Source organism: Aspergillus campestris (assembly GCF_002847485.1).
Source record: "Aspergillus campestris IBT 28561 chromosome Unknown P168scaffold_2, whole genome shotgun sequence".
Taxonomy (NCBI): Eukaryota; Fungi; Ascomycota; class Eurotiomycetes; order Eurotiales; family Aspergillaceae; genus Aspergillus; species Aspergillus campestris.
The window spans coordinates 2179804-2199610 of NW_020194337.1; the positions used below are offsets into that span (position 1 = coordinate 2179804).

The 19807-nt window shown below is 52.5% G+C and overlaps 8 protein-coding genes across 8 annotated transcripts; 3 read left to right on the forward strand and 5 right to left on the reverse strand.

Annotated features, from left to right (window-relative positions):
- Positions 1–1396: 1396 nt before the first annotated feature.
- Positions 1397–2598, forward strand: P168DRAFT_338725 (SDR family oxidoreductase; the record flags this gene model as incomplete). The annotated part of the gene is made up of 3 exons (XM_024841767.1): positions 1397–1832; positions 1890–2239; positions 2289–2598. 3 exons carry the CDS (start codon positions 1397–1399, stop codon positions 2343–2345), a joined length of 843 nt encoding a protein of 280 aa, XP_024696246.1. The 3' UTR covers positions 2346–2598.
- Positions 2282–3086, reverse strand: P168DRAFT_302537 (CIA30 family protein; the record flags this gene model as incomplete). The annotated part of the gene is made up of 2 exons (XM_024838668.1): positions 2282–2548; positions 2599–3086. The coding sequence occupies 2 exons, from the start codon at positions 3081–3083 to the stop codon at positions 2383–2385; spliced, it is 651 nt and encodes a 216-aa protein (XP_024696247.1). The 3' UTR covers positions 2282–2382.
- Positions 3087–3262: 176 nt separating this feature from the next.
- P168DRAFT_325035 (acetyl-CoA synthetase-like protein) lies at positions 3263–5194 on the reverse strand (the record flags this gene model as incomplete). Its single annotated transcript, XM_024840943.1, has 4 exons — positions 3263–4242; positions 4425–4784; positions 4843–5103; positions 5161–5194. The coding sequence occupies 4 exons, from the start codon at positions 5192–5194 to the stop codon at positions 3263–3265; spliced, it is 1635 nt and encodes a 544-aa protein (XP_024696248.1).
- A 311-nt stretch (positions 5195–5505) lies between these two features.
- On the reverse strand, positions 5506–7326 carry P168DRAFT_338731 (MFS transporter; the record flags this gene model as incomplete). The annotated part of the gene is made up of 3 exons (XM_024841768.1): positions 5506–5797; positions 5854–6972; positions 7028–7326. 3 exons carry the CDS (start codon positions 7324–7326, stop codon positions 5551–5553), a joined length of 1665 nt encoding a protein of 554 aa, XP_024696249.1. The 3' UTR covers positions 5506–5550.
- A 1545-nt stretch (positions 7327–8871) lies between these two features.
- On the reverse strand, positions 8872–10565 carry P168DRAFT_231416 (putative FAD-dependent oxygenase; the record flags this gene model as incomplete). The annotated part of the gene is made up of 3 exons (XM_024833281.1): positions 8872–9507; positions 9578–10189; positions 10287–10565. 3 exons carry the CDS (start codon positions 10563–10565, stop codon positions 8872–8874), a joined length of 1527 nt encoding a protein of 508 aa, XP_024696250.1.
- Positions 10566–11204: 639 nt separating this feature from the next.
- P168DRAFT_295382 (uncharacterized protein) lies at positions 11205–12764 on the forward strand (the record flags this gene model as incomplete). The annotated part of the gene is made up of 7 exons (XM_024838032.1): positions 11205–11384; positions 11463–11532; positions 11650–11753; positions 11832–11973; positions 12061–12269; positions 12317–12519; positions 12551–12764. 7 exons carry the CDS (start codon positions 11205–11207, stop codon positions 12762–12764), a joined length of 1122 nt encoding a protein of 373 aa, XP_024696251.1.
- A 2105-nt stretch (positions 12765–14869) lies between these two features.
- On the forward strand, positions 14870–16478 carry P168DRAFT_288099 (uncharacterized protein). Its single transcript, XM_024836712.1, has 2 exons — positions 14870–15101; positions 15218–16478. Exons 1-2 carry the CDS (start codon positions 15033–15035, stop codon positions 16319–16321), a joined length of 1173 nt encoding a protein of 390 aa, XP_024696252.1. The 5' UTR covers positions 14870–15032; the 3' UTR covers positions 16322–16478.
- On the reverse strand, positions 16479–18072 carry P168DRAFT_325037 (2-heptaprenyl-1,4-naphthoquinone methyltransferase). Its single transcript, XM_024840944.1, has 4 exons — positions 17764–18072; positions 17658–17711; positions 16981–17598; positions 16479–16929 (listed from the first exon to the last, which is right to left on the reverse strand). The coding sequence occupies exons 1-4, from the start codon at positions 17980–17982 to the stop codon at positions 16528–16530; spliced, it is 1293 nt and encodes a 430-aa protein (XP_024696253.1). The 5' UTR covers positions 17983–18072; the 3' UTR covers positions 16479–16527.
- Positions 18073–19807: the final 1735 nt, after the last annotated feature.

Consider the following 19807-nt stretch of genomic DNA (forward strand, 5'->3'; position numbering starts at 1 on the left):
TCGGGAAGGGCGAGCAGCAGTTGTGCTGTCCGATGGGCTCCGTGCAGGACGGCGTACATCAGCGGAGTGCGGCCGGATTGACACGCGGCGTTGACGTCGGCGACCTGCGCCTCGGTGAGGGTGTAGGGCCCCGGCTCGTAGTACAGCCCCAGCAGCATGCGGATGATGAGGGTGTTGCCGCTTTGGGCGGCATGGGAGAGCGGCGTGCGGAGGTTGATGTCCATATTCCCGGGGCAAATCTTGGGATGCGCGAGGAGGACGCTGACGACTTTGGGCCGCCCCTCGTGGCAGGCGTACATGAGCGGGGTAAACCCAGTGGTGCCGGCGAGGTTGACGTCGACGTCATCGCGGGCGATCAACTTCTCGACGACGCGTGCGACGCCGACCCCGGCGGCTACCATAAGCGGGGACGTGCCGTGGATGGCAAGCTTGTCGACCTGGATGTCGGGCCGCGCCAGGAGCATGTCGATCATGAGGTCGTTATAGGGCTGCTTGTCACGGGAGTAGGACAAGGCGCAGGCCAGCGGGGTAAAGCCCTGTCGGTTCCCGACGTTGATGTCAATGACCGGACGGCCCAGGATTCGCCGGCAGAGCTCGTCGTAATTGTCATCATGGCGACCGAGCCGGCTCAGGTAGTGGAGGACGGTGTTACCCTTAGAATCGGCCGCTTTTGCGAGCTGTCGGGAGGGAAGCCAATTGACGAGCCAGGGCAGTATTTGCAGCAGGCGGAGCAGATCCTCCGGCTGGAGAGCGTCAGTGATATCAAGGATGATATCCAAGGGGAGGTCTGTAAGGGATCGGTCAGCCATGTTTTCTGTTAGTTATTTGCAATTGAGAGGGGACGATGAGCGTGATATCACAAACAGGTACAGATCGGATTGGCTGGTATTGTGTAGGCTTGTGTAGGCTTGTGCTGTGTTGTCGAGTTGTTGTGTTTGAGGATAGGTTGGTATTAGAAAACATAACTGGGTTTTATAACTCCTGGTGCCTGGCGATGCCAGTATTGATATCTGAACAAAGCATGGTGGTGGTCAATGTGCTCAGCTTTGTATATACATTTCACAATGAGAGGTGAAACAGTGGTGGACTCGGGTTTCTTTATCTTCATTGTATGAAGAGCGGATAATGTTGAGGCTTTAGCCACACATGGTTTCAACGTAAACAACACATCAATGGATTGTACTAGACAATAAGAACAAAGAAAAACATTACGTCAAGGACAAAGCCCTCCGTGAGTCAGGATGATCTGGTCATTGGCCGGTCCGACTTCTCTGACGCCATCTATTCTCCTGTGTACCGATTGGCGGACAGTTAGGGCTGCGAACTGCTATCCAACACCTACCATTAACCTCGAGGTCAACAGTGAATAGTCGTGTCACCCACATTGAATAACATCATGAGACTGCCCACCGTCCTCATCACCGGTTGCAGCGACGGCGGGATTGGGTCCGCCCTGGCCCTCGCCTTCCACAAACGAGGTTATCACGTCTTCGCTACGGCCAGAGATACCTCGAAGATGGGCCTCCTGCGCGACCTTGCAAACGCGACGTATCTCCAACTGGACGTGACCAAGCCCTACCAGATTGCTCTAGCGGTGGACGCTGTCCGCGAGCGCACTGACGGACGGCTCGACTTCCTCATCAACAACGCCGGATACACTCGGTTCATGCCGTTGCTGGACGAGGACCCCGACGCGTGTCGTCAGCTCTTCGAAACCAACGTCTGGGGCGCCCTCGCCGTCACGCAGTCCTTCGCCCCACTGCTGATCCGGGCGCGGGGCTCGGTGGGCTTTATTACCTCTATTACAGGCCACACCCATCTGCCGTTCATGGGTGAGCACTTCGTACTCAATCCTACTAGAATCAATTCCAGATAATAACCCCTACAAGGCGTCTACAGCGCATCAAAAGCTTCCATGGACCTCATGGCCGAAACACTTAGACTGGAACTCGCCCCATTCGGTGTCAAAACCGTGTCTCTCATCACCGGGGCCGTCGAGACTCGCGCCCTGGCATTCTTCAACACCTGGTCCCTGCCCCCTGCATCTCGGTATAAACCCATTGAGCCGGTAATCACCGCCCGCGTTCGCGGCGTGGAGACCTTCCTCCAGACCCCTATAATGGATTATGCGGACCAGGTGGCAGATAAGCTCATCAAGGGTACGTCGGGGAGAGTGTGGACGGGTGCCAATTCCACACTGATGTGGTTGCTGGTGAACTACGTGCCGGGATGGATTCAGGTACGCTCCTCACTCCCTTCCTGGGTGGAGTATGACTGATTTCATGCAGGATAGAGTCTTGTTCTCTAGGTCGGGGCTGGGCCGGATCACCGCGCACAGAGAGTAATCACAATCTTGTTATTTTTGAGGGAGGTGTAATGATATTACAAGATTCCACAACATCCACATAACAAGTCATCCTCTCCTTCCTCCGTAGCCCAGCCTTTCTCGTTCATGTACTCCGTATTTTCCTCATCCTGATACAGCGCTCGAAACACCCCGATAGAACGCACCTCCATCTGGAATGCACCCTCCTGCGCACCAAAAAAGCTGCACCTTTTAGTCTCACGCATCTGCCTCTCCACTAGCAGAGAACATACCTCCTAATCATGATCCGAAACCGCCGCACGCGACTCAAATCTAAAGGTCGTGCAACAGGCACCTCCTTGCCTCGATACGTCGGTCGCAGCTCGCTCCACTTCACTCGGAATACCCCGTCCGTATGTTCAGGGCAAAAATCCACCTCCCAGATCAGGGCGCTCTGCTCGCGACCGTCGGGTCGACGCTCAGGGATCTCGTCTGTCACTGCCACGGTGTACCGCTTGCTGTCGCAGGCATGGACGTCAAGCTCGAGTCCATCGTAGTCCGACAAGTCCCAGGTCTTCTCAGTGCTGACGGTTTTCTGCGATGCGAACCCCGCGCCGCCGAGTGCTTTGATGTCGAGGTTTCCGTGGAAGAGGACGCCGTGGGGCGTGCGAGACAAGCATGACGTCGAGCGGCCGCCGCGGACGCGGTCGTCCGAGGCTGCCCACTCTTGCAGGTCCCAGGGGGGACTGAACAATTTTTTGCTATTTGCGTATTCCATGTTGTCTGTCAGGCGAAATTTGTGGAATATGAATTCAAATGGCAATGGTATGCTTTATATAAGTGACGGATCGATCGATCGATCGATCTGGTCGGGATGACCTCATCGAACCCTAATCCACTTCCTTCCAGCCAACTATATTCCTCGAACCGGGTATCAAGCAAAGAAGAAAAAAAGAATTACAACTTCGCTCGCGTCCGCTCATCTCGCACCACCAACCGCTTCCCCTCGACCGGATTCCGTTCTCGATCTCGCAGCACTCGTCGCAGGATCTTCCCACTCGCACTCTTGGGCACTTCGTCCACAAACTCCACCTCCACCAACCACTTATCCCGCACCTTGCGAGCCCGCACAAACTCCAAGATCTGGCGTCCCACGTCCACTAACCCGTCTATATCCGCGGGAGACCCCTGCGCCAGCACCACATATGCCTTGGGCTTCTCCCCTGCGTAGTCGTCCGTCACAGCCGTAACGGCTACGTCGTCCACGGCTTCATGCCCCAGGAGCAAATCTTCCAGCTCCGCCGGCGATACCTGCACGCCCTTGACCTTGATCATCTCCTTGATGCGGTCGGTAATAGTCACGAACCCCTCCTCGTCCACGAACCCCACGTCACCCGTGTGGAGCCACCGCTCCCCGGGCCCCGAGAACGTCTCGCGCGTGGCCTTCTCGTTCCCCAGATAGCCCATGACCACCTGGGGCCCGCGCGCGACGATCTCGCCCTCCTGGCGCACACCCAGCTCATCCCCGCTCGATACGTCAAGCACTTTGACCTCCGTGTTGGCGACGAGGACGCCTCCGCGCGTGGCGTACGCGTACGTCGACTTGTCGGGCGGATGCGCCGTAATGCAGCTGCAGCTTTCGGTCATGCCGTAGCCTTGCTTAAACCCCGTGTGCGGGAAGCGGGCTTGCAGCTGCGATAGCACCTCCGCTGCGATGGGCGCCGCCCCGGAGAAGAAGCGCTCCACGTGCGAAAGATCGTACTTTGCTACGATGGGGTCGCTAAGCAGTCGGATGAGAATGGGCGGGACGAGGAGCAGCTCGCGGATGTGGTATTCCACGACTGTGTCGAGCATGGTTTTCATGCTGAATGAGGGAAGCATGTAGACTTCCGAGTTGAGGAGGATGGGGAGGTGCATCTGGTGGACGAGGCCAGTGACTGCCCTTAAGTTAGTGGATTAATCGGACTGGAGAGGAGAAAGGGGGAACATGCTGTGGAAGAGAGGCAGAACTGCAAGCGACCGTCTGTGATTTGCTGGGGTCATCTGCTGGATCTGCATGCATTGCGCAATGACGTTGGAATGCGCGATCATCACCTAGTACTTCATCAATACCCCTGACAGCCCTGCTCGGGGAAAGGTAAATCTACCGCTTTTGGCAGCCCCGTCGTCCCACTGCTGAAGCTCAAAAACCCACATATATCCTGGTTCGTCTTCCCCACAGGCAGCTGGAACGAAGCGACTTGACCGTCGGCACTGTAGTCTCGTCCGATGGCGATGAGCTGCTGCACGGTCACATACCCATCCTCCGCCCCTTCCAGGAGGAAGATGCGTTCCTTCGGAATCCCAGCCTGCGCCGCAGCAGGCACGGCAACGACCAGTGACGACGGCACCGTCATCAGGAACCGCGCATGTGCAGTCTTCAGCGCGTACGCCATCTCCTCGACGTTGTAGGCGGGCGATGCGCCCGATATAATGCCTCCTAGTCGTCGTTAGTGCATTGCGCCCATTTGCTATAGGATCGGTGGGAGTCAACAAACCAACTCTCACGGTCGCAAGCATGGCAACCGGGTACCAAATGGTGTTGGGGCTGAATAGTGCGATCGTCTGACCTGGTTCTAGACCATATCTCTTCACGAGGGCCGTGGAAATGGCCGTGGTGAGCTCTTTGAGCGCATCGTAGCGGACTTCTTCCTTGGTAATGGCATTGACGTAGCCGCCTAGCTGGGAGGCTGGAAATTGACGAAGGGGAGAGTAGTCCGAGTCAAAGAGGAAGTCCCAGATTGGGAGGCTGGTGGGGACTGATCGACATCAGTAAATCAATGGGTAAGTGAGGATAGCGAGTCGAGTGGGCTTACTGTCTAGTCGCGGCTGCGTAGATGTGAATACCATGGTGTCTATCTAACCTTCGCTGTGGAAGTGGATGGGAGTAGACAAATTCCACCAGACCTGGCCAGCCTCGTATTCATATAGGTTTCTACAGGACTCTGGACCTCCCTTGCAGACAGTTAAACGAGTCGGACCTCGGAGGGAGCAAGGTGGTTTCGCTTCCCCGCATCCAAGGCAGGATCAACCCCTCGACTACCTGCTGCGCCATGCCCTGTACGAGCAGGATCCCCGCATCTCACCTCATTCTGGATAGAGACAAAAACATTCCTGCTAGAATAGCGCATATTGTATATTGAAGGTCATAATCATACATTATCATACATGGTAGTCAGTCATACATTATCATACATAGTGGTCAATCATACGTCATAAGTCTTCCCCCCAACGACTTCCACAGGAGCGCCTGCCAACCGACTGCGCCCCCGCAGTCCCGGTCCATAAATCTGGAAGACGACCGGGATTGGGATCATCAACACGGCGATGCACCCCAGCAAGGTGCCCGCCCACTGCACCCCCAGGTTCTCCATCATCTGTCGCGAGAACAGCGGGAACGAACACCCGACCGCCGAACGGAGAATCGTGTTTGCCGCGATAGTAGACGCCGCCCTAGATCTTGTCAGTGGTTTGGAAGATTTGTATAGGAAAAGGGTATAGGAACATACAGGGTAGGATAGCAGTCCACAATGTAGTTAAAGCACTGCAGGAAGATCAGGAAGATTCCGGCCCCCGTGAACAGCCCTGACGCGACGGGCGCCATCCAATGGATGGAAGCCGTATATCCGGTCCAGCCGAACCAGAACAATCCCACGGCGAAAACCACGGCTCCGATGATCGCCGGCGGCAGACGCCATTCGGGCACGGGCTGATCCCCGTTCGCAACCAGCTTGCGCACGTACGAGCCCTGTTGCGTGAGGACGTAGACGCCGCCCAGCAGCTCCCCCAGGATCAGGCCCACGAACGATAAGCCCCCCACCCCCATGCTCATTCCATACACGCCCTGGAAGACAACGGGGTATGCCCCCAGCAGCGCGTACATCAGCCCGTAGATGAAGGATATGTAAAGGGAGATGAGGAGCAGGATCGGCTCGGTGAATAGCATCTTTACGGGTCGGCTGAAGTTGTTCCGCACCAGCTCCATGAAGTCAACCTCCACTTCGTCCTGTCTTGCGTGGATGCCCCAGTTATGCGTCTGGCGGCGGAGGGTAGCGGCCTTGCGCACCAGGATGACAGGTGCGTAGCTCTCGTCCAGGAACAACACAACCAGGACAAATCCGGCCAGGACCAGGATGGCGGAGATGTACATCGTCCACCGCCAGCCCAGCTCGCTGGTGGCGATGAACCCCCCGACGAAGGGGGCGGCGAACGGCCCGATAAAGACGGCCATGCAGAAGACGGACATGATGATCCCTCGTTGCGCATTGTTGAAGAGATCGGCGAAAACCGCCGGGACGATCGAGACTGGGCCGGCGGCGAACAAGCCTGCGAAGAACCGGGTGATCATGATCGTCTGGACGTCCTTGCCCGTCGCACAGGCTACGGTGAAGATGCCGCATCCGAACAGTCCTATGGAGAGGGGCACACGCCGGCCAATGAGCTCCGATAGAGGCGCCCAGATCGTCGGACCGGCAGCGAAGCCAAGCACGTACAGCGCGACGCCCAGTGAGCCGACCTCGTGTCCGACCCCAAACTCTTCGCTAAACCCCTCGATGGCGGCAGAGAAGATGGCGCTATTCATGGACCCAGCGAAGGTACCGAAGCATAGGATGCAAACCAGCAGGACCCTGGAAAGAATCAGTTATATGTCTATCAGCTTGGGGGGGAGGGGGAGGGACATACCGTCTCAGTATAGACCAGTTGTAGGGATGCAGAGGGTCAGTAGACCCCTCAAAGTCTACGACGAAATTTCCGGGGTCCGGTAGCAGGGGGGGATACTCCTTGCCAGCCCCCATAGGAAGCCATTCTTCCCGCGGGAGAGGGCCCCGTGTCGATCCAACGGTGGTCTTTTGTTGTAGCCGGTAGGTGTTGATGCGGGTGAGCTCGAGCGACTCGAGGGGCTCGATGGTGTCATCAGAACTATGGGAACTGCGCGAGTCACTAGTGGGGAATTCCTTGTCCCGCCCAGTATAGAGGTCCATTGGCACGGTGTGCTGTCGCGGTCAATAATTGCTCGGATGGATTCAGGAATGCTGTCTTGTCTGTCCAGCTGTGAGCAACCGGCGCTATATAGGGTGATTGCCCCATCGGCACAGAGGTTGGCTTTTCGACATTTTTTTCCCTGGTGGCCCAAGTTGGCGTCAAAGTCTTCATCCACAATGGGTCCATCGGCCGCCATGATCCAGCGATACTGGGCAATGGACCGCGACAGCTTGATCCATCTTTTTCCGCCCTGGGCACTTGCACGCTTTTGATATCCACCCTCCAGCCACACTTGGGCGGAAAGCGGTGTGGCACCCAATCAGTGACGGTGCCTGGCACGGCTACCCTCGGTGGTGTGGCTAGTGTCGACGCGCAACCGAGCGACCGACTACAGCCGTCCGTACCCGTTATCAAACTTGTTTCAGGCGAGGAAAATTTTCACGGCCATGGTCGAGATAACATTCACTGCATGGCAGTTTGATTGGCTCGGAGGTCGAACCATGGTAGTGGCGAGCGCATGGACCCGGCCTTGTTGATAAATATATCGCATCCTTCCACCAATGTTTGATTCGGGTTCAGCTACCGACTATATACAGTGCACGGGAAGTGACGGCCGTACCCGTCCATGCCGTGATACCGTTGAGGCGCCTCGGTTACCCTAATGCATATTTATAGTCCCTTTGGCGGAGCTCAATTCAAATCTTCTCCAAAATACCCCGAAGTTGGGTTGCTGAACGTCGTCATTCGACGGTAACGCACAAGATATATCTTGGTACTTCTAGACGTCACAAAAATCTCGTGAAGATCGCCACTCCGAAAAATTGCCCATGCGCTAATTTAGTCGCTTATGAGATCGATCATCATCCTCATGGGATTCCGAGGCACCGGTATCTATCCTCCGTCCGCTAGGTGCGCTAGGTGACGCAGAATAGCACCGCTCATATCCATGATACCCGATTCGGACGGTGATGTAACTAGAGCCGCCGTGTCGTCCCGTCACTTGACCGACAAACGATGATTCTAATCAGGGAACGTGTAGTCTAGTTTCTGTTTCTAACAACGACAACCTTAGGACTCGCTGCGGAGAGTCATTTAGCCGTACTAAATTGTTGTATATATCTCTGCAGGTCCAGATTGCTCAGACCTTGCGAAGTCATTGTATACGGACAGGCACTGCACCAAATGCCGAATCTATATGTATTCCGGCGTGTTATGACATATCCCAGCAGATATTACCCACCTAGAATACGTTCTCGGTCGGGTAATTGTGATTGGTTGATGGTGAAGTCAAACAAGCTGTATCCTGCATTCTTATATTGCCCGAAAGAAACCAGAAGTGATGATAATGATTTTGGAGGAAGTAGTACAAAAAACAAAAAGGATGACCGTCTCTCATCCAAGGTTTGACACGGACATCATACTAGTATCATAATCTTTTCTAAGCTAACGAATACCTCGGCATGAAGTAACGCCGACATTACAACGTTTAACAAAAGCGAATACAATAAGAGTTGCCCTTTGACCTCGTCTATATTTGACCGTATTTAAGCGATAGGACCGAAAAAGCTTAACTTATTTTCGGGATCGTACTCCTTTTTCAGGGACAGCAGGCGATCCTGACGCCACCGCTCACCCCCGTACCACTGCTCCGGCGTCTCGTCACCATAAGCATAGTTGACATAGACGCCCATTTCTTTCAATCCACTGCCTTCGTGGAGTATATTGCGAAGACGATTACCCAGCTTCGCAGCCTTGTCTTCCAGCTCCGCCCCGGCGGGCACGTAGGTGATGAGCGGCGCAGCGAGAAGATTCTCTCCCCGGAAGGCAAAGGCACTGGATTTGCTGTCGATAGCCTGGACACCTTGCGTGGAATATCCCTCGAACATGAATATCGAATTATTAAAAGCCGAGGACCCGCGGATGGCGGAGGCAAACACGTCGTATGCCCTTTTCTGGGCCGGGACATTGTAGCCCTGGAGATAGATGGGGAAACGGGGATTGGCGAGTCCTGCCTTTTGGCATGGCGGCGAGGTCGCAGCAATATTGGTCCATCCAGCGAGGTCGGTGTAGCTTCCTCCGACAGAGTCGGCAGACAGCGGGCCGATATCATGGAATGGTTTGGTGTACACTGGGTCGACCTTCTGCACCCCTTCCTGGATAATGTAGAAGAGGATAATGGGCTAGGTGCTGTTAGAAGCAAGGTCACAAATCCTTGCGCATTCGGTCAGATTGCAGAGTATGAGCACTTACATCGTTCGGGTCCGCGGTAGGGTCGTTCAGCCAGTAGGACCAGTTGATGAGATCCACAGGCTGAGTGCCGTTCTTGAGGAGATGTTCATTGGCGGCTTGGTAGACAGCTTCGACTTTGTCGCCACTGAAGACGAGCGTGTCAATCGCCCAATCGCTATCTTGAATATCATAGATCTTTGTGATCACGGACGTCACAATGCCGAAATTGTGTCCTGCACCCTTTAGAGCCCACCAAAGGTCGGAACTGGCGTCAATGGTCCTCAAGCTGCCGTCGGCGAGGACGATATTCGCGGAGACCAACTGGTCTGCAACGAGTCCGTGGTGTCCCTGGAGCCATCCATGCCCACCCCCAAGAGCCGGTCCAAGATAACTCACGCATTCGCATGTGCCTGTCACCGTTTGCTTGCCCGCCTCCCAAAGGTGGTCGGTGACGTCTTTGGAAATGGTACCGCCCCCGATCTTGGCCGTTTTCCCATCTTTCGAGATTTCTACGCTGCTCAGCTGTCTCATGTAGATCTCGATACCATGATCCATCTTGCCCAGAGTGGTAATGGCTCCATGCACGCCATTGTAGGCGAGAAAAGGCAATTCTTTTTGCTTGGCGAATTTAACCTGAGCATCTCTCCGATTAGCAAATCAGGTCCATTTGGAAACAATGATCCTGACAACAGGAAAGATCATAAGTGAGAGCCGAGAAGAGCCAACACACCGTTTCGACAACGTCTTTCTCCGTCCCTGGAACCACAACAACGTTGACTTTGGGGGCACCTAAGATAGACCATCGTGTAGATGCCTTCTCAAATTCGGTCGACCCGGGGCAATAGATCTTGCCAGTACTCGAGAGCTTCTTTCCTAGCTCCGTCAAGTCGGGGTCTCCTTCGGGGCATTCAGCTTCATGGCTATCGCGGACAAGCGACGTAGTTGCACCGACGCTCGGTATAGCCCACGCAGTCAGGAGTGCAACCACTTGAAATGGAAGCCAGTACATTGTCAATTGGGCAAAAAACATAGGGACTTGATGCGAACCTAAGGGAACGCGGAAGTAAAATTCAGATAAATAAGATGCCCAAGTGATTGGCCTCAAAGAAAGATCAAGGTAACATCAAGGACAGGGGATGCGTCCCAATTTTAATCACTGGGCGGAATAGTACGTACGTCGCTAGCTCCTGCTACTCGCATGATGGCGCCAGTACCACTAAATCTTATTCATATACCCTTCATTTATTTCACGCCGTGGACTGGAGAGACTATATTAAACCCTGTCATACCCCTGCTTAGCGGATGCTGGATCTCCCGAACCCTACAGTCTCAGTTATCCCGATAGGTTGCATACTCGCCAGCTGCGCCTTTACTGAGACCCCCCACACTTCCACCAGGGAATCATGAGCCCGGATATCATTCCCAGGAACGTGTAGGTGGAGAAAAGAATAGATATCATTAATATGTTTTTGCCGCTTTCTATAATAATCATTAGTATTGATATTATATTGGTCTTATCCCTTTACTTGTTGAAATTTTCCCTTGCCTATTCGACCCAGTTTTTGTCCTATATAGGGAGAGCCAAATCCAATGCTGCAAGTCCGTGTTCGTCAACCGGCCATGCCGGCCTCCAAACTCCGTGGCTCCAATGTCAAGCCATTCTACATCACAGAACGCGGCCGAGGCAGCCTTGCACAAATCCACAGTTGAGCTATGGTTGCTGTATACGATTGGCGTTACTTTGACGCTACTTCGAACATATACGCGAGTGAGAGCCGGTGGGATCGGGCACCTACGGGCTGAAGATTTCCTTGTCTGGGCTGGAATTGTTTGTGGCTCACACACCTTGCAATATATGTGCAAGTTATGCGTCTCCCACAATGTTGCTAATATACATTCCAAGCAGATATTTTACACGGCGCAGACAGCTCTAGCATACAGCGTTGGCAATGTCGCCCACGGCCTTGCGAACAATGGTCTGAACCGATGCTCAACGATCTACACTGTTCTATGACAGTCCAGAATACCAGGTACGGTGTGTTTATCGATTGGGATGTTGTATCCGACATTGCGAACAAGGCACTCACACCGAGACAGAGTGATAGGCTCGAAAATTCAAGTGGCTGGTTGGACTACATATTCGGTATTGATCGGTTCGCTCAAGCTGTCTATGTTGGCGTTCTACATCCGCCTTACAGTAAGTCTTTCTTTAGTAACCTTTTTATGAAACCTTTGCAAGAATACAAAGCCTGGCGATACTAATAACTCCGAGTAGGAGGGCCTTGGTTACCGATATCGAGGCCCGGTCTATGTTGGATTTGCTCTCGTGATTGGAACTATGCTCATTAGCATTATCACAATCTTCGCGGCATGCCGTCCGTTCTACGGGTACTGGCAGATCAATCCAGATCCAGGAAGTAAGGTTCTTTTCTTCCCTTTTTTATTCCCCGCATTTTGTTTTTGGTATTGATTTATTAAATGCTACATAGCTAACCTAAACACAGATGCCTGCCAGGCTGCTGTATCCAAGCCCGTTGTCTGGGCTTCCTTTGCTTCCAACGTTTCCACTGATATCTATCTTATCTTGATTCCCATCCCCATGCTTTGGATATCCAGGTTGAAGCTCCTGAAAAAAGTGACAACGACAATTGTATTTGGTGCTGGACTGTTTGTCCTCGTCTGTGCTATCCTAAAAAGTGTCTTCGTCTTGACGGTGAGCCATGAGATGTCCCTATATTTCTGGCCGCGAACTGACATCAGGAAGACCCGGTCAATGGCGCACAGCTTGCTGGAGAATGGGGCACCCGGGAGACCTTTGCTGCGGTGGTCACCACTAATCTCCCTATGATATTCCATTTCCTTCGCCCCTTACTTTCTCGCTTGGTTGGTAGTGTGTTTGGCACTACGCAGAGAACATGCAAATCCCCCATCGGCTTTTACAAGGTCGATTGCGGCGCTGGCGAGTTTTCTAGTCGAAATCGTCGAGCTCCTGAGACAGACCGTTCATCCTATGACCGCCAATTTGACGCTCAGCGAGAGTGAAGAACATATTGTTGAGAATGTGAAGATGGATGACTTCCGTGACTCGAACGTGACGGGTATTGGAAGGGAGCGCGACGGCATCGTCGTCTCTAATCAGATAGAGACAACTTATGGAGATGGTGACGACCGTCCGAGTGGGCATGGGCGGCGCGGGTGGGAGGCTTGATAGCTACACTGTCTACTTCGTATTCTTTAGTGACGGCAAAACGCTGGGATCGCTATAGTGTACCAAATGAGGATCTCGATCCATTCCTGCCAATGTTACTGGGTTTGACCTGACTGATATCCCCTCCGAATAATGGCCAACGGTGTTGCAATCTGCTCGTTCCCTTCCCTGTCTTCTGCGAGCCAACTACCGAACTGGTCATTCGCCAGAGTGCTCCACGCCCACAAGGCTGCTCGTGGTAGATCCCACCAGCTGGGTGATAGAACGCGAGGAAGACCAGGAATATACTCCTAGCCGCTTTACCAAACGTTGGCCAACGTTTTGGCGTAGCAGTCTTGAGATATATATATATAGAGAGAGATATATGCATTATCCTTGAATATATCGCCGTTTCCGGGATCCTTCCAAGACGCTGACGGCCGAGGGGCCCAAGTAGGGCCCGTCAGCTCGCATCAGCATTGTGGTCATGGGTTGATGTCGTCTTGGATACTCAGTATAGGGGTGAAAGAGTGGTAATACTAGCAGGCCACCTAGGCCTCCCTACACAGGCGCTGAAATTCTGGTTCTTAGTCTTTCCTAACTTTATAGGCCTGGAATTAACTATAGAGAGGGAGATGCGGCCTGCCGGACGTGACTGAAGTTTTGGCATTTCATATATATATAAATATAAAGAGTGTTGTCGGTTTGACAAAGGTGAGATAATATAATAGTATAACTGTGATTTTAAGATCTCTTAATAGATATGTGTTAGGGTATAGTGACTAGAGTGTCGGTGACTTAGATCTTTAAGAATATCTATTAAGTCTGACTCTAGATATATAATATCTATAGTTACTTAGTATTCTTAGCCACTTTGAGTAAGTCTATAGCTTATGTATATATTAGGTCGAGTACACGGGATACGAGATTCCTTTGGAGATCTCAGCCCATTTGGCAAGGGGTGATCCTTTATAGGACCCCTAGGTAGGTAGCTAGGTAGCTAGATAGCGAGAGATAGCTAGGGATAGCTAGGGATAGCTAGGGATAACTAGGGATTTTCAGGGGTATTTCCAGTCCCCTGGGGATATTGCAAGTCCCCCCCCTGGTGATATAGGTATAAATGGGTTTTCTAGGGGTGCCGGCCACGCTCGTTTCGACCGATTCGAAGGAGGAGAGGTGTAGAGACGAGCGGCTTGCGTCGCAGTCTTGAGATATACTAATAGGATCCTGATAGTTAGGTGACGGAAACAAATGTCACTCTGAGGGTCGAAGGCCAGGATTACCTGCGTGTGGGTTGGAAGTTTGCCAAAGGCAGGTCGCTGAAGGGCAAAGTTGTGTCTTTTGGATAAAGACATCACATAAAATCTTGGCCGCTAGACCAAAAATGCTGACCAACACTTTGGTTTGGGGGGGGGGCTTGACCTGACTGATATCCCGGGATAAACTATTGGTTTGGAGACAACCGAAAATGCGCCCAGGGTTGGATCACCATCCTAGTATGATGATTGTGATGGATGAGATGTGAGTTGCTTTTCCGTAGAAGGATGGAAGTTGTCATGTGTGGGAGGACCGATGAAACGGTCCAGATATCGATGGCCATGTGACCCTGTCGAAAGTTCTTCACCCCCCACCAACGTTGAATGCACACCTCCTCCGGAGGTAACATCAATGCCTAATCCTGCAGCATCAAATCGTGTTCTCGACCACGCCCTGTCCATTGACAGCATGATTGGTGTGGGTGAGGTCAACCTGCGATGTCACCTTGCCCTGCCGGTCCATCCGGTCTCACCATCCCAACCCACCTCCAGCTGATATAGGATGTTGTTGCTCAGATGGTGTCTCATAGCGCAACGAGTACTCCACATAAGTTTGGTATACCCTGGAAGGCTGTCAAGTGTAGAACGAACCCTCGCCAGGGGGGAATGCTCCATACGTGGAGGGGAGTCCATGCTGGCTACGTCGAAGCAACCCCATGGTCATTGCAAGCCCGGCTGCTAAGTGGTGTTAAATCACAAGATGCTGACAGAAGAATGCTATTGTTAAAGTGCCGAGGGTAACACAGGGTCCCGTCCCATGGATACTTATATGGCGGTTTATCCCACGCGTACACTGGCAGTGCGGTCCCAGCTGCTGGCTGCGTTGAGAATATTTTATTTCCTACTATCACTTACATAAGGACCCATACACCTCGACCCCTAACCATGCGACGCATCTTTTATTCCCTCCCTTGGGCCGCCATCGCCTGGGGTGGAACCCCTCCCCAGCCACAGCTACGGGTGCTTACACGCGATGTATGTATCATCGGCGGAGGAGCAGCGGGGTCATATGCTGCCGTGCGACTGCAGGAGGCGAACCAGAGTGTTGTGGTTATCGAGAAGAAGGATCGTCTCGGGGGGCATGTTGACACATACACGGATCCGAATACTGGATCCGCGGCCGACTTTGGGGTTTCTGCTCTGCTGGACATTCCCGAGACGGACCACTTTCTCACGTCGTTGGGTGTCCCGTTCAATCGAGGATATCTCTTCAGCTCTAACGTTACCCGGTTCGACTTTCGTACTGGGAAGGCCGTACCATCTCTGGGAAACTCGACGGAGGGCCTCACCAACTGGGCGACGTTCTTGACGCAGCATCCATACTTGCGGGTCGGGATCGACCTGCCCCACCCTGTTCCCGAAGAGCTGCTGTTGCCGTTCGGCGAGTTCCTCGAGAAATACAAAATCGGCGCGGCAGCGGAGTTCGTCAGTCTCAACAACCAGGGCATGGGCGACTGGCTGCGTTACCCGGCCCTCTACCACCTGAAATACTTCAGTCTCGAGACTCTGATGGGCTATGCGCAGCAGAAGTTTATTTTTATTGCGAATCGCAACACGAGCTCCGTGTATAGCGCAGCAGCAGCCAAGATTGGGTCAGAAAATATTCTGTACAGCGGCCGAGTGGTCCAAACCACCCGTGCTAGAGACGGAGACGATACGCCCCATACGCTCGTTGTGGAGACCCCCCAGGGACCCGTGGTGGTGGTGGCGAAGAGTCTTCTGCTAGCCATGCCTCCAACTGAGTCAAACACGAAGGCGTTGGCCCTGGAGCCCAACGAACAGCAACTTGTGAAACAGTGGAAACATTCCTACTACTATGCGGGGGTCGTGAGAGTTACCGGACTCCCAGAGGATGTGGTTATCTACAACCGAGGCTTGAACACTCCGTTCTCCCTGCCCCCCCATCCCTGCCTCTACGTCATAAATCCCGTAGGGGTTCCCGGGCTACGACAGGTAGTGTACGGGAGTGACTCCCCGCTGAGCGAGGGAGACGTCAAGGCGGCCATTGCAAGGGATATTGTCGGGCTCCGTCGAGCGGGCTATACCGAAGTCAGAGCACCCCAATTCCTGAGTTTTACCGATCACAGTCCCTACTCACTATCCGTGGAGCCTGAGGCAATCCGTGACGGGTATTACCGCCAGTGGAACTCGGTCCAAGGTCACCGTAATACATGGTGGGTAGGCTCAGCCATGGAGTGCCCCAACTCGGGGGCAAACTGGAGGTTTGTTGACAAGATTTTGGCACTGATTGGGAAGACGTGATCAACGATAAATGTTACTCAGGGTCGATTAATGCGATCGTGGGAGCGAGTCATTACCGCGTATCTTGGATTTCATCTACGGAGGGATATCACTGGTGGCAGTATGTGATGTCGTTGGACGGACTGGAATAAATATCCTCAGGAATGCCATTCACTATCCTATCAGGGGATAAATCCCATACTAGTATCAGACCCCCGTAACCACTTCTACCACTCACATGAAAGGTCATTGTACATGATAACAGGCTCGGGAACACGCACAGCACAGATCATATAGTTTCCCAGGATGCGCCTACGGAATCCCGCCTCACAGTAAAGAAAATAGTACAGCCAACGCCTGCGATAGGCTTCAACATCCGCCGTGCCCGCCCCGGGGTGTTTGTCGCAGAAGTCCTTGCGAATGGCATCCCAGTCTTGAACGAAGTTGTCCTTCCACGCGAGTAGTGTCTTCCCGTAGTGAGGGCCCGTATTGATCACCGACGAGACTTCCAGCGTGCCGTTGCTGCCACGGTTCATTGCTTCCAGCAGGACACTCGGCGTAGGTAGGTACCCACCGGGAAAGACGTATTTGTCGATGTAATCTCCCACGAGCGGGTTTGCCTTGTAAAACTGTAATATTGTCAATGAAAGGCCATCTCAATTAGAGACTCTGACACAAACCGTGCTTATTTTCGTTATACCGTCGATGACCACCACTCCGCCATCTTTCTTCAGTAGGCGGCTGATCGTTTCAAAGTACTGATCCATATACTGAGGTCCAACGTGCTCAAACATCCCAACCGAGATAATCTGGTCATATCCGTTGTCCGGGCAAGGGGCCTGGCGGTAGTCGCACAGAAGCACGCGGACCTGACCTTCCAATCCTGCCTGTTTTATCCGTTCGTCAGCCAGAGCTTTCTGCTCCTCGGACAAGGTCAAGCCTGTCGCTTTGCATCCTATTTCTCGCGCAGCTGTGATTATCAGATCTCCCCATCCGCAGCCTATATCCAACAGGTGGTGACCTGATTCGATCCGCGCCTTCTTGATGAGATGATGCACCTTTCTCCTCTGGGCGACTTCGAGAGTTTCATCGGGATCGGCTGACCAGTGAGCGCATGAATAGTTCATATCCGGGGATAGAAAGTTCGAAAATAACGTATTCGATGTATCATAGTGGGACGCAATGTGTAGTCTCGCATTGTCGATGTTGTTCACCGGTCGCCACCACCGAGTCACCCGCGGGACCCATTGCAGCAGGAAACTGCCTGCGTCCAGGGCACTGGGATTTTGAATATATAACTGGGACTGGTCAGTGAGAATTTGTATTGCAACTAGGCTGTGGGACTTGCGTCGAAGACTTTGCTGAGGTTGTCGCAGTCCACTTCTTGGAGCATGTACGCCTCTGCGAACCCCTATATCTTGCTGTCAGCTTGGGTATATCACTAGAATCATGGCATATCATACCAGGTCGAAATCGGAGAGTAACCTCGTCCACAGCTTATTGTCATTGATATAAATCGTCACTCCGTCGTCAAGATGCTCCGCCAACCTTCCATCGCATAGCACTTGCTCCTCGCCGCCCACTCGAGATACCAATTTTACTGGCGCCGACGTTCTGCGCAACGTCTGCTCCACGAATTGGAAGGCATATCGTTGGATTGAGTCACTGATCGTGTCATACATAATTCACTTGGGTTCTTGTCCGGAGCAAAGAGCAGGTGGCGCTCTGCTCCAAATTCCCAATTTCATCAATTCCACCTTGCTTGAATTTTGTAAGACACAATCCGCGCCGTCACCTGTGACCACCGTGCATGGCCATATAAACTGCCAACCAATTGAGTCCGATCCCTGCCGATACATGCTGGTTTGTCGGCAACCGGACGCGAGGGGCGCCCGTAATCTTTTGAGCTGAGTGTTGACAACAAATAAGTCAAAACTCTGTCGGCAGCTATCTTTTTTGTCTGACACATCAACTTCCTGCATGTAGACGCCTTATCACCTGTGGATAGGTGTTGTTGCACGGTCTACAAATCCACTGCTAATGCTGGCAACAAGTTTTGCCACAAAACCCCCTTGTTATTAAACACTATAGCTACTGGAGAACTACATGGCAATGCGGATATACAATAATTGCCTATCTAAGCAACATTCTTGTTAGCAATTGTCATATGGAGGCCGCGGTGTATTAGCGCATCGCAGACGCCGTGCGTATCGTATCAATTCAGTATCCCACCGCAACCCACAGGAAGCTTCCCAGTATAGGCACCCATGTAACAAAGTCATTATTAGGGGGTCATAAACCCAGAGCGTTTTGAATTTAAACAGGTGGGGGAAATCGTCCACCCGAAAAAGTCTACCACACAACGTCATGAACTACAAGTGAATTGGTAAATCAATACCGAAGGATTTGAAGGCGGACTACTCCGTAGAGAAGTTTGAATGATATCCCATGGCACTATTACAAACCTGCATGTGGTGAATCGTTAGTGGATACTAGCAATGGGATTATTTCGCAGAATCATCAGGACCTTCCGGCCAGATTTGAACTGGAATTCGCCCATATAGCCCGAGAACAATGGATCTTGTTAAACCCGAAGCTCAAGTCAGGCTAAATTTCCTGACACCCAAACACCGTGTCCGTAGTTGATAGAAACCCCGCCTGATGAACATGTCGAATTCTGTTTCTGATCTGGACAAGGTCATGCAGGATAGCCAGAGATAATCTATTGGTCATACGCAAGGCATGTCAGCACTAATGCCACTTTTTACGCCACATTGGATCCTCGTGAAATGGGGTTCCCCGCCTCACCCAGGACATCATTACACCGGTTACTGCTCTCTTGGTTTCTTCAGACAATAAAAGGGCCTCAGTGTAGATCTGGATCTATGCATCTTGCTGAAAAATGAAAACAACGAGACCTCCCCGGAAATCCTAGTGATATCTACTTAGCCAACCCCAAGGCCGGGTCGGATAATGGAAAGCTGCACACGCTTCTATGTCCCTTGAACTGGGTAAATGTAAAGATAATACATAATACTGCATAATGCTTCGTCAGACGGACATCGCAAACTCACCAAGTCATTCTTTCCCGATCCTAAAACCCACGAGGTCCTCCATAAGAACCTCGAGCTTTTCCATGCTATGAGCATCAGACCACAATCTATAAATCCCCACATTAAAGACATACTCAGTCACTGCATAGTAGGGATGCTGCCGAGTACTCAGGTGGTTAGCTTCAAATAACTAATGCATCCATAATACGACAAGGCCGGTCGGACAGCCATGGCAAACTCCCAGTCAATGGATGTCTGGGTGTTAGCCACTGGGCTCCATTTAGCCTTAGAATCCTAGTCTCTATTCTGCCCGGATCAAAGAATGGAGATCCAATATCATGAACATGAGAACCCCGTCAACTCGCTGACATACTTTTCACTCCAGTTTATGCCAGCAATCAACAACCCCCCAAATTGGGGAGTGTCTACGAATTACTTCGCAGGTTTTCCAAAA

What these genes read in the sequence shown, in the direction of transcription:
- P168DRAFT_288099 (XM_024836712.1), top strand. Translation starts at nt 15,033, where the DNA reads ATGTATGTATCATCGGCGGAGGAGCAGCGGGGTCATATGCTGCCGTGC. An exon ending in ACTGCAGGAGGCGAACCAGA is followed by an intron (nt 15,102 to 15,217) that starts GTGTTGTGGTTA and finishes GACATTCCCGAG; the next exon opens with ACGGACCACTTTCTCACGTC.
- P168DRAFT_325037 (XM_024840944.1), bottom strand. Translation starts at nt 17,982, where the DNA reads ATGTATGACACGATCAGTGACTCAATCCAACGATATGCCTTCCAATTC. An exon ending in ACTGCGACAACCTCAGCAAA is followed by an intron (nt 17,599 to 17,657) that starts GTCTTCGACGCA and finishes GACCAGTCCCAG; the next exon opens with TTATATATTCAAAATCCCAG. An exon ending in GTATAACGAAAATAAGCACG is followed by an intron (nt 16,930 to 16,980) that starts GTTTGTGTCAGA and finishes ACAATATTACAG; the next exon opens with TTTTACAAGGCAAACCCGCT.